Source organism: Neolamprologus brichardi, chromosome 8, assembly GCF_056152115.1.
Source record: "Neolamprologus brichardi isolate AB-2024 chromosome 8, ASM5615211v1, whole genome shotgun sequence".
Classification (NCBI taxonomy): domain Eukaryota; kingdom Metazoa; phylum Chordata; class Actinopteri; order Cichliformes; family Cichlidae; genus Neolamprologus; species Neolamprologus brichardi.
In genome coordinates, this window is record NC_142111.1 from 21,214,267 (window position 1) to 21,227,827 (window position 13,561).

General features: G+C 39.2%; 1 protein-coding gene across 1 annotated transcript in view; it reads right to left on the bottom strand.

Moving 5' to 3' along the window:
* The window catches only part of arhgap27 (Rho GTPase activating protein 27), a 32,235-nt gene extending 19,201 nt beyond the window's left edge, over window positions 1-13,034 (bottom strand). The window contains exons 1-2 of the mRNA XM_006790918.2: window positions 12,927-13,034; window positions 9,763-10,579 (exon numbers count right to left, since the gene is read on the bottom strand). Coding sequence (XP_006790981.1) covers window positions 9,763-10,521 — 759 coding nt within the window. The 5' untranslated portion in view covers window positions 10,522-10,579; window positions 12,927-13,034. The remainder of the gene's footprint in view (window positions 1-9,762; window positions 10,580-12,926) is intronic.
* Window positions 13,035-13,561: the final 527 nt, after the last annotated feature.

Sequence of the window (13,561 nt, forward strand, 5' to 3'; positions counted from 1 at the left end):
AGCGATGAGGACAACCAGACAGCTGACCCCAAAACACATTGATCCTGAACAACACGACTGTACAGACAGACACAGAGGAAATGAAAGAGCTGCATCATTGATCTCTGAAATAGCTATGCTGGAAGGTCCCTATCCTTTGGAGAAAACACTAAAACTTAACTGCACGTGATCGAAGCAAAACTGTGCATACGCATATACAGTAATACAACAACAACATCTGAGCATAGTTATATCAGTCACTCGTGTAGGTGGAATTATGGTGTACTTACTACCAGTGTTAATAAAGTTCACTAAAACGGAAACACTAAAGCTAGGTGGGTGGGTGAAAACATTTTAGTAAAAAGGCAGTAAAATAAAAACTAAACTTTACATAAAACAGCCTGACTTGTATTGTTGTATTATCACCATCTTACAAAGTCTTACAATATTACAAATACTACAAATCTCATAGTAACAGAACCCAAAACTGTGAATGAGCTTAAATGAGAAAAGCCATTCTGGATACTATGAGTAATGAAAATAAATAGTAAAAAAAAAAACCTTATTTTCAGCCCATGTGGACTCCATTTACAATGACGTCTGAGTTGTTAATGTTAATTTCTGTTCACAAAAACACCAATCAGGTAAAAAGTAAACACAATAATGCTTTAAAGCCTTTAAGTGCGTTCTGTAGTTAATATTTGAATGCAGATCTTCGATTTGTAAGGAAGTTTCTCTGAACTGATGCTTTTGCTTTGGGAAAATGTTTGGATGAACCTGGCGACAATGTCAACTTTAGTTACATGACTGTGTGTCCAAAAAATGTACTGAAAAATTAAAGACTAATTTTAGCTCTATGAAGTTGTTGTGCAAACAAAACTGACGATTCAAACGTCAACCCATAAAGACCGAGACTATCAGTCACATGTCAGATGAAAATTTACATCTTTGAGACTGATACCAACATCACTCTAACACAGGAACCGAACTAACAAAGTTTGGGTCCAAACTAACATTAAAAGCCAACATGGCACAGTTAGTACGTCATGTACGTCACCTTACTTGGTACAGGAAACAAAATAAGTGCAGGGGCGATGTGAATACGTTAGAGAAAACAGGAAGCACATCATTTATCAAGTTTATAAGGATACAAAAACCAACCAATGAATAAAACTGAACTTTTCATTATAAGCTTCTTAAATAACGATCACCTACCTTAGAGGGCACCGGCAGGGCCATGCCCCGCTTGGACCGGTGACCTGGCCAAAACCTGGACTGCATGTCCACCATCTTTATGTTGTACTATCTAGAGGAGCCATCCATCCAAAAGACACCAAAAACTAGCGACTTAACCTTCCGACTACATTCGGTCCGCTTGTGCTGGGATAGAGGTGAGTGCACACCAAGAAGCACACGCTTACATCCTCCTCACACTGCAGCTGTGACAGTTGCACCCAGACTGAAAGGAGAACTGTGAGCTGTGTGACAACAGCAGCAGGAAGGGACTGTGTAAGGACTGGGTGAGACGTGCGTGCACGTCAGACTGTGTGTGTGTTTGTGCGCACCTATGCATGAATTCCTGTGCACAGGATAGGGGGGTAGAGGGTAACCGTCTGCCAACAGCCCAAAGCAGAAACACACAGTGAAAACAAGACAGAGGGAACTGTAAGATAGAGGGAGCAGCAGAAACTCTGCAGGTCACTGCAACCTACTTCCTGACTGAGTACCCATAAGATAAAAAAGGAAATTACAGCAATGGAAACAAACTTTTTCAAAGGAAACATGTTATATTCACAACAGAGGAAAAGAAAGATGTTTTGAAACGGTTGAGCTTTTAAAATCTCTTGGTTTTCTTATGTAGAACCAGCAGCTTCCATATAGTGTGTAAAGTGTCCACTAGTGCCTACACTTTATTAATGGCTGAGACCTGCTAGTAGGTCACAGCTAATAATGTGGTGGTGGTGGTGGTGGGGGGGGAGCAAACATTTCCCAGAAAATGAAATGGAAAAGCTGTTTTTTCACAGGTTTGTCTGATGACTGTTGCTAAATCTACAGACTCCATGTGGGTGGATGCTTGAAACAGGAAGTTTAGTTTCTGTTCAATTGAATTGTTCAGTCAACACTTCCTCCTGCATAGGACAACATAAGCAGCTGGGCTTCAGAGTGTGCGGGTATGTTTTAAGAAAGATTTGGAATTTGGCTTTATCATGAAAGCAAACATAAGGTTTGAGTGTAACTTCTCGCAGAAATGCATTTAACTTTCGACAGATGTCTACTTCTGTACTTAGGTTTATTGAACAAAAAAAGCTGAATTATTAATGACTTCAATACAGTTTTCACATTTGTCATGCAGCAGGCCAGAATGAACTCGTGGGCTACATGTTTGATTCCCCTGCATGAAATCTTCTATTTGCAATGTGCATAAAACCCCCTGCATAATATTAGCTGACATTTTAGTGAACATATGGGTGATAAGGTATACAAAAGCTTGTCCTGCTTATTCTTTTGCACTATATGCTTCATAAAAGCTACTTTCAGTGCTCCCTTATTCAAAAGGAGTTGTCATACTGGGTAGCTATCAATACTGCCACAGACACAACCCCAAAAGAATTTGTGTCTCCTCTCTGGATCAAACTGGGGATCTTTCACTAGTAGGATAAATGTGTACACAACTACACTACAGATGGACTATAAGCTTAAAATGTTGCATATATTTTGTACAGCAACTGGGAGCCCAGTGTATATAATGTACGAATGACTATTTGAAATAACACTGACTTGAGCATGACAAAGCTTTTACCAATTGCAAAAAAAACAACATACAAGCCCGACTAACCCCAGGTATTTGGATTAATCAGCTGAACTTAACCAGTTAGGACGTTTTGCTACATTTACTATAGCCAACAAGCTAGCTAACAAGCTAGCACAAGCTATGATTAGCCCATGATCAGTTCTGAACAGTTTTCCCTCCATGAACAAAAAGTCTAGCTCATCTTAACATTAATTTTACTGAAGCGTGGCCCCATGGAAATTCATATCAGCGTTTGTTTGTATCATTCATGGAATTTCTATTGTGCTGGAAGCCAATCTTTTATTGCTGTCACTGTACTGAGGGTACATTTTCATTACAAACGCTAGCTATGAACCTGTTTGGTGCTGTATCGAAGGAGAGAAGCTTTTGGGAAAAAAGTGTTATCCTTTGGATTTTCACTGCAAGCTCAACCCGAACTCCTCACATAAAATCGGCCTACACACTGGTAGAAATAAAGACAGTGAGAGAAGGCCTAAATTCTTTCATTTATGTTTACACAATGGCAAGCTTTTACTGGATGAAGAAGGCACCTAAGTGCATCTTTAAGTGCCTCAGTAAGATAGTTTGCTAGTCAAATCCATCTAATCACAGAAATAATGATAGTGTTGAGTCAGATTTTGAGATACGTTTCCAGCTGTAATGGAGAATATCTGGAGGGCATCTGTTGTATTGTTTTGTCAAAGATGCAAAGTAAATGGTTCCTTTTTGATAATGTTTTTGAGCGTTATTCAAGGAGAAAACCCTTCAGTGCAGAGCAGACAACTCTCTGCCCTCAGCTATGCATGAAGCAGCAATCTGCTTGATTACTTAACCACATTAGCGCTCATCCAATCAAACAATGGAGAACCAAATTGGGGCCCAAATCACGCCACAAAGCACACAGTTGAGCTATTGAATCGGTCTGGCTCCACTCCCTCTTACATCACACTCATCATTGGTCCAGAATCCTGGAAGACTCCATAAATGCCCAATGTGGAATCCATCAGCTTATCACATTCTTATCTATGCTCTCCAGGCCAGCTTTGCATGCCGATGTGAAAAACCCGCTGATGCTGTTTGTTGATTTCAGATTTCTCCCACTCACACTTTGTAGGTGAAGTGTTTTCTGTGTAGGAGCGAGGGAGGATTTAAGTACCAGTCGAAGTAATGCTCTCTGTGGAAACTATAAACCAGCCAAGTGAAATGGAAACCTTGGTGTTTTGCAAAAATACCACCTTGACATTTTTTACAGGTGAAAGTAAATATCAACAGTTTGCGTGCAAACAAACTGGAAATAAAAATAAAATTCGGGACTTCACTTGCAGCTTTTGATTCTGGGAACTTTTTCTTAGTTTCTTAGTTGAGCAAGCACATCATAACAAAACTAAGAAAGCATTTTTAAAATAATAATTGCACAAAAGACATTCCTGAGCATATGACTAACACATCCCTTGATAAAGACCAACTGAAGCTTCCTTTAGAGTAGTTTTACATTATTTTGCATTAAACTAAATGAGCAGCTGCACTATGAAAATAGTAATAATAATTTAAAAAGGTTACAATAAAGTCACAGAGCTAAGCATCCAAGACCTGTGAGAGAAATGCTCAGAAATTTAATGTTTAACAACAAATGTCAAGAATATATTTATGAAATCCTCAAAAACGCTTCTGGTTGTGGTTATGTCCGAAATAATTCACTCATTCACTAATCCCTGTGTCCTATTTTGGGAGTTTTATTTAAAAGAGTACATAGCACGCTCATTACTGGATGGACACTACTGGCAAATTTCCTGTTTCCTGTTATAGATTTATTTTACATCTACTGTACGTCTCAAAATCTGAAAAATGTTGCGAATAGGGAAGAGCCTTAAATTTGCATGTTTAATGACAAGTAGGGGCTCATTCATGTAGTAGTAACAACACTTCCAGTTCCACAGAACTCTATGGGGGCCCTCAGCTCCCATGCTCTGTGACCACAGAAAACACTGTAATGATGACCTTATAGTTTATGGTCTTACTGAATAACATCACAACAATGATTTTATTGTTGTAATGTTTACGATGTTTAAACCATCAAAACACGGAATGTTTCATTAGAGGACTTCACTAACCTGTTGGTAACAGTGTGCCTACTTGGGAGTCAGAACTTTAAATGCACCGAATATGGTGTAGCTGTACATATGGACATCACTACAGAATGGTGAACCTACTGTATAGTCAACTGTACAGTGAAGAGGGGCTGATTTTGTACACATGCTTTGACATCTGTACAAAAATATCACTTGTTTCTTAAGGCTGTACCTGGCTGAACAGGCTGAGATTACATATCTCTTTATGTAATCTCATATTTCCACATAAAATTACAAAATGTGTCCTTTTGTTTTACAGATAACTATATGTTTAATACCTAAATTACGACTTAAGAACCAAGTCAAACCAAATTACCTTCGCAAATGCAGTTTTATTTACCAACAGTGTAAAATATTGAATGTGAGAAATGTATTGGTAAAACATGACAGGCATAAACTGGAACTAGACTCTCTGAGGTCACGGTATATATTTAGTTCTTGTCTCACACTTACATGCTGAACAAGTTGTTAAACCTTAAACTATAAAAAACTAACTCTGTCAAAACACATTATAATATGCATACTTATTTTCACCAAAACTAAAATGTGGTGAAAATGAAAGGACTTGCCTGACCAGGAAGCTAAAAGCACCCGTTCTGCCTGATGTACACATGTGCTGTGCACAGAAATGCCTGACAGGACACTCACACTACCTGTTGGAGCAGTTTCTTGGCATCTGATGTTGTTTCACAGAGCAGCAGGAATTATTAGTCTTAAAAGGTGCAGGGTGAGGCATTACTTTTAAAATGCCAATACACATGTATATATATGAAAGGCTCCAGTGCTATCTGTGCTATGGATTAAGAGAGACGTTTACTTTTGCTGCCAGCCATCAATAACTTCTGGATGGTAAAAGAGCCAATTGACACAAGTTAGGCATTTAGGAGTCATACTGGCCATAAACATCAGACCTGAATTAAAGTTTGCATTTTACAACAATAGTTTCACAACCTGAGCTTCACTTGACAAACTTAACTTCCCATCTGAAAACCCAGAACAGCCCAAACTCTCTACCACATTAAGTGGCCTACATTTTGGGCTAATTGCAAGTTCTGCACATTACATATGCACACACACGCCAACTGCATGGCAGGGCTGGCATTAAAAGCTCCAAAGCCCTGCTTGTTGGGAGTCAGGCCAGACCCCCTCGCATCACCATGGAGATGGCCCTCCATTGTGGGGTAAGAATTAATGCACTTGAGGGGTCCTGGCACGTCTACAGTCCCGATACAAGTGTGTGGGGGGTTCATTCATGTTTACGCAGAGGAGACCAGAAGGACAAATTATGGTTTAAAATGCAGGAATTTAACTGCACCGCTTCGCAAAAATCATTTCTGGGAGGTGGTAAAAGTCTCCCACTGAAGCAACAAACTGTGCTGGTAATTACAGCGTAATGCACACCAAATCACTGGGTATAGTGGGAGAGGCTGTAGACATTACATGACTCAAAGTGCCACACACATTTGGTAGAAACTGAGCAGAAACCCAATCAAACACACCTTCTCCTTCATAAACCCCAGTGCTGTCTGACGTCACGTATTCCTTGCAACAGGTGCAAAAAACGACGGGAAGTGTCGTGAAACTTACCTGAAGCAAAAGTTTCAAGTCACCAAACTACATCCGACAGGAACATAAGGTTCAATGTTGCCTTGGGTTTCATCGTTTCCCTGCCGTGCGCATATGATCACAATTCCCCGGATCGTAACCGGTGCTGGGAAACCAGGTAGCAGCTGGAGGTTTTGGGAGTGGCTGGCAGATTTTCGCTTTAACTCCTTCCTCTCCCCAGGAAAGGTCAACCAGCTGACACAACCTGTTTCTAACCTGTTCTGGAGTGTCATCACAGCTACAGACTGTATTTTTCAAGTCCCAAAGCTAAAAACAGCCCCTCCTTCAGCTGCACTGCAAACCCGTTTCATCCACTGCAAACCTCCAGCTCCTCCCGAAGTTTAACCACATCTGTTAAATACAAAGGTGAACCATACGCACCTGATAAAAGTGATCCCGCACCCTCAGAAACTTTCGCTGAGTAAAACTGAGGTCTTGAATCAGCTTTTACCGAAGTATTCAAGGAACACCTCTTTTTTTTCAGCCATTGAAATGGCATGAAGGGAAAGACCGGGCATTCATATGCTGATGAGCTGGCTCTGACACACCGCAATCAACCGAAACGGTAGTCTAAGTCCTTCCTTCACTAGTGTCAACACCAATAAATGGTGGGATCTTATATCTAAGCAAATCCAACCATTCAGTGCTCAGGTTAACCAGGAACACGTTCAATAATATTACACGTGAATCTCTGTTGATCTTGGGCGTGAATTTGATTTGAGAGTGTTTTGTAGCTTCAGAAAGAGCCGCGCACTCTCGGCAAACTGCCGCAAGGGATGTCAATTGAGTCAGCAGGGGCTGGGGACAGCACAATTAAAAAGTGCATATAAAACCTGGGATGTAGACTTAGAAAGAAGTGATCGCTGAAGCGCGCTCCTCAGAGCATTATGGGTAATGTAGGCGGCAGCTTTCAAACATAGACTGTATATAAAAGGTGGATACTACGGAAGCGTAGAGCTGCCACCCAGGCAAAAGAAAAATACAAGTGTATCACGTTATAACGTGAAAAGTTTATTGTTCTAACAAGATACTTTTCACGTTTGAACAACATAATATCACGTTATTACAATATACATAATTATCACGTTCGTACAATATAATTATATTGTACGAACATGATAATTATATTATACGAACGTGATAATTATATTATACGAACGTGATAATTATATTGTACGAACGTGATAATTATATTATACGAACGTGATAATTATATTATACGAACGTGATAATTATATTGTACGAACGTGATAATTATGTATATTGTAATAACGTGATATTATGTTGTTCAAACGTGAAAAGTATCTTGTTAGAACAATAAACTTTTCACGTTATAACGTGATACACTTGTATTTTTCTTTTGCCTGGGTGGCAGCTCTACGCTTCCGTAGGATACAGCCCATGTTGAAGCACTTTGAAGCCCCATTCTTTTTGATGACCATTAGGGAGCTGTACTACGAAACAAGTTCAGCATAGCTTAGCTTTCTCTGCATTAGCTGGCTCGACAAAACCTAAAAACAAAACAATCCTCTGTTGTTAGTAACAGGTTACATATGTAAAATAATTGTACTCCTTTGGCACAAAATCTCTATAGCACTTAAAACATGCTCTGAGCCTTACCTGTTACAGGTAGGTTACCATGGTGATTTAGCTAGATTAAAAAAGAGAGCTAACCCTTTAGTACTTCGTACAACAGATGTTTTTTATTTCTCAAATAGCCCTCAGCTCTCGTGATCTATGGCCTCAAAAACGTTCTGATCAGTTTATGATGTCACTTGCTAGTTTAAAGTTTTACTAAATACAACATGATGATCGTTTTGTGCATTGTGAAACCTGTTAGCTAAAAGATCATGGTTACCCTGTGACTGACATTTCACCACCATATGAATATGGAGATGTAAAAAGCAGTGGTGACAGGAATCCATGTCCATCTTTTAAATACAGTTTATGCTTTAATGAAGGTTAGCTCCTAAAAATAAGTTCTCCCATTTCTGCTTACAATGGATACATATGCATTAATAGTACTACTAAGGTATTACTAGTATAATGGGGCCCTTTTTTGTACAACACATTCTTCTCTTTGACTTTTTTTGTGTTCCCAATAGTACTTAGTATCTTCACTGTTTTTAGTTTAATCCTTAACGCTAGTCAGTTCAGTGGTTTTACAGTTACTAGCTCCAGTTCAGGTATTTTCACAGCTTTTGAAAGATATAATAACAGTAATATAATAATATGTTAAGTCATGTTGCCTGTCGTTGCCTGTAGGCTTTTTTGGGGTGCAGCATGTAAGCCTCACCTTTCTTAACTCAATTCAAGCCTCCACACGATCCTATTTCTGCCCGTGTCCCATGGGCTTTCCCAGACAATGAGTCTGCTCGGCTCATAGGTTTTCTATTTAAGGAGTAGGCCATTTAAATCTGGATTTTGCCATGTATTTTATAAAAAGCAGTTAAGATTACAGTTTTTAGATGCTTTAGAATAAAAAGACAAGACAATATGTTAAGGATAATAAATACTGAGGTATGTACATGTTTGCAGGTTTAATAACAGTTTGCAAATACTGTATGATCAATAACATCAGCAGAACTGTGCTTCTTTATTTTTGTTTTGGGTCTTTTACTTAAAATATCTGAATAATACATAATGTGTTTCTCAGCACACTTACATTTCTACTGTTTATAGTGGACAGAGAAGAGATAACCGGATAAATCTTTCTATGGGAATTCAAGTTTACTAGTCTGAGAGTTTGAAATGTTGAAACTGATGTTTAAATGCTAGTCAGTTCTCTTCTCAGTTCTCCTAAGAGCAGGAAGTGAAATAGAGCCACAGATGGGCCGAGGCTTCACCTGGGATCCCCAACATGCAGCAGCAGTTCCCAGTGTTTTTGTTATGTTCTCTCTGAAAATAAAGCAGCGCTTCATTGCACATGTTTCATAAGTGATTACCTCCTCTTATGCTGCATAAAGTGAAACTTCTAAACTAAGTCTAGTTCGTCGTGTTTGTTGCATAAAAACATGAATGCAAGCATTTTCAAGGCGCATTTTTTGTGGCTTTAAACGTGCATTAATTCAGTGCTAAACAATAACACAGTCAAACCTCCAGTGGGGGTTAAAGCTTTTTAAAGCACTGTAATGTGTGAGCATAGCTGCCATACCTTACATGACAAAATTGCGCCCTCTTGTGGCAGAAGACCCTCATGTTCATCAATTGAGGTGATACAGAATGAATGAAGCATTAAAAAAAGTATGTGGGTCTTACCTGCTCCGTAGGAGGTACTTGTATGGAAGTTTTTTCTGCAGTTTGTTTGAAACTTTGCCTCTCTGGGGGATGCGTGTCGAGGGAAACAAGAGGAGGCGGAGGCTCGGGAAAAGTGTCAAATTCTGTGACGATTAGCTCTGGTATGGTGTCATATGTGGGTGGTGGGGGCAAAGGGAAATCCATATCCTCATCGTGTGCAGAGGTCTGCTCTGCAGTATCATCCTGCAGTGAGATTTTTGACTCTTTTTTTTCTTTTATGACCTTTGGCACCAGATGAGGTTTTGCATACACTTCGGTGCTTTCAGCCTTTGGAGGTGCTGAGTTGTGCGTTTTGACATTATTCAGAGTATGTGCAAAGGTGCTGTTAGTCTGTACATCTGTCTTCACCTCTGGTAAGTCGTCACCGAAACCAAAAGTGGAGAAGCGGTAGGTCTCTTTTGGAACATCCTGAGATGATGGACGACTCTTTGTTGTCCCTTTACGTGGCTTTACGTTGGTCATATCCACTGGCTTACTAACAGTCAGACCCTGAGCTGAATTCAGCTTATTAGGACGAAGATGGTTTCCACCGGCGGCCGAGAGCTCCTCCACATACTGTGCAGGAATATAAAAGGGCTTGGTGCGCTGGTCTTTGCGAACGTGCCACCAGTGATCATTAGTCTTGGAGACCAGGATGTAACTTTCATTTGGCTTTATGGACACTCGGCGACCATCTTTCGCTGTGTACTCATACTCAAACTTCACTGACACGTGCTCCATGCTCTTGTGCAGGGCATCAACTCCCAGTTAATGTGGACGCACAGGAAACATTTTGAAACTGGAAATAGAGGAAATGTGATGTTAGGGTGGGTGTCAAAAAGTGTTCAGAGTTCATTGCTTTTGTTTCGTGATCCCATTTCACAAGATTGTGTGAAAAATCTCTCAAATTGCCCCCCACACTATATATATATATATATATATATATATATATATATATATATAGAGAGAGAGAGAGAGAGAGAGACAGATAGATAGATAGATAGATATGTGTATATACATAGAGAGAGAGAGGAGACTATTTTTTGCATGTCTTCATAACACTTAAGTGCTTAGTGTGTGTTGGTTGTGGGCTTTTTTGCTCTGACAACCCAACACAATTGGTAAAAGGAAATGAACTACTGCTTAGAATCATGGTGATGATGTTGTATTTCTTGGGGAAATACAACATCAGATGCACAACAACACATGACACCTATGCTGTGTCATTGTTTATCTGACAAACAGTCACAAAATGCAGCTGCAGTGCGTAAAAAAATTAGACACACTCTTAGGACTTCCTGCCAAGTCTGTGAAGGGTTATTCGCCCATTTCCAAACAACACCATTCTACAGCAAGAGAGATTACTCACAAGATTCAATCCCCTTAACACCTAGTGTATCATATTTGATACAAACCAATTTTTGTGCGCTTTTGAGACTTCTACATCATTAGAGTCATTTATTCTCTTAAAATACTTCCTCAATCAAATTCTAAGAAATTTAAAAAAGAAAAGAAAAGAACAAACAAATTGAAAGCCATATATGGAAATTAAATTTCAAGTCATTTTTATCAAATTTGTCAGATAATTCAATAAACTCTCCGATTCGAATTTTCTGGGAATGAATTCAAATGTCAGGCTTTAAGGGCTTAAATATTACAGTTCATGACAGTACAATTAGAAAAAGACTGAACAAGTATGCCTTGTTTGGAAGGGTTGCCTGAAGAAAGCCTCTTGTGGCTTAGATTTGAAAAGTTACATCTGACCAAACAATAAGACTTTAGGTAAAATGTCCTTTGGACAGATGAGACCAAAGCGGAGATGTTTAGCTATTGTGCATAGCACCATGTTTGGGAAAACCAAACAAATGGGCACAAACATCTCATAACTGTCAAGCACGGAGGTAGATGGATGAGGATTTGTTCTGCATCCACAGGACTTGGTCACCTCACAGTCACCGAGTCACCCAAGAACTCCTCCGTACACCAAAGTATTCTAGAGTCAGATGTGAGGCCATCTGTCCGATAGATAAAGCTTGTCTGAAACTGAGTCATGCAACAGATCAACGCTCCCAAGCACAGCAGCAAATTTACTCAACAGAATGGCTGAAAGCGCGAAAACATTCCAATGGTCTAGTCAAAGAGCAGACCTCAAACTGATTAAGATGCAGTGACGGGAGGGCTGTGTATAAACAGAAAGTGGGCCAAATTTTCACCACAATGATGTGAAAGACACAGAAAAGCATTCAAAAGCTGTTGACCTATTAAGTCTATGTAGATTTCCATATTTTTCCTCATTTTGGATTAGTTTTTAATAAATAATGTGATACAGGTGCATTGTTGTTCATCTGAGGTTGTATTTATCTAATTTTAAGACCTGATAAAAATAATGCTACATAGCTGTAACATCTATATTCTTTTTCTTCTTTCATCGAGCACTCAAAGCACTTGGACCCATGTCTGCCTGTCCAATAATCCATTCATGGTTAGTGTTTGACATTATTATGTTAATACTGATTTACCAGAAAGGCTAATGCAGTTCCAGTTTAGAGTAATGAGCAAAAGGCTGGCAGAGATAAAAGCCTCTATGTGTGTGTGTGCAGAATTAGACAGGAAATGGAAGTTGCTTTCCATTTGCTGCAGAGCAACTTCAACCTAAACTTGAGCTTGAGCAGCAGACTGAGTAATTGCTTAGCCACAAAACAGGAAGCCTGCACCGTCCTCGTCTCAGCGTCAGGCAGACGTCACTCAGCAATCTCAGTTTGCCTGTTAAAGGCTATGTTTTTGCTACGGAGGACTCTGAATGTTTACTGCTTTTTATTATCTTCTGAAGCACATTTTAAACAACAAATTTAGTCATAATAAAAACAAAATATAACCACAAAAGACAGTCGTATTGCTAATAGTGCTAGCCGTATTGTTAAAATCCTTATACACTGCTTTTTAAAAGAAACTCCATAATGCCAAATCATACATATACTGAAGGCACATAAAAATGCAAAATTATAAATAATGGGGGAAAAGTTAACCAACATGGGTAAAATTCTCATATTTTGTCTTCTGGCATATTTTAAAGTTCAACATTCAACAATAAAATCAAACCTAACCCTTGAATTTCACACTTCATAAATTAAAATTGGTTTACTTGCCTCATCTCTGCCTCCCAGCATTCCCCGACAGTAGTTTTTCAGTCTCGCAGCCTTGAAGCGGCACCTAAGTATCTAAACAGCCGGAGCTCAACCTGCTGCTTACATGTATCATTTCTGCTCGTTTGCCTCCCTCTTATTTCCTGTTCTGTGTGCCTCTGCGAATGCACCGAAAGAAGCAAATGGTGAGGCATTATAGCACAAAAGCCACGAGAAATGGGAAGTCTGAAACACTTCCCAGTGTTTTCTTTAAATGTGCTTTGTTTTCACAGAAAATTGCTCACAAAAAGCCAAAGGGATTGTCCGACCAAGTGCTGACTCAGTCTGCCATAATATTTTGCAAACACTGTGAATAAATAAACATGGTAAACATAGAGTTTTAAGGACAGTTTAACTCTTTTCTTATTGAAAATAACAAATATAGTTGAATGTTTTATGTATGTGATGGGAATGCAAAAATGAAATCTTTTAAACTTAATAGAGTATGTTACCAACAGGACCATAAGACAACACTTTAGAAAAGCAGGGTAGTTATGTTCGCAGTTGTAGCTTCATGTGTATATATATATCTTTAAAACCAAGTACGCCCTCTGCTGGAATTTTAGGTTAAATAAAATACACAACTAAGTCCAAATGAT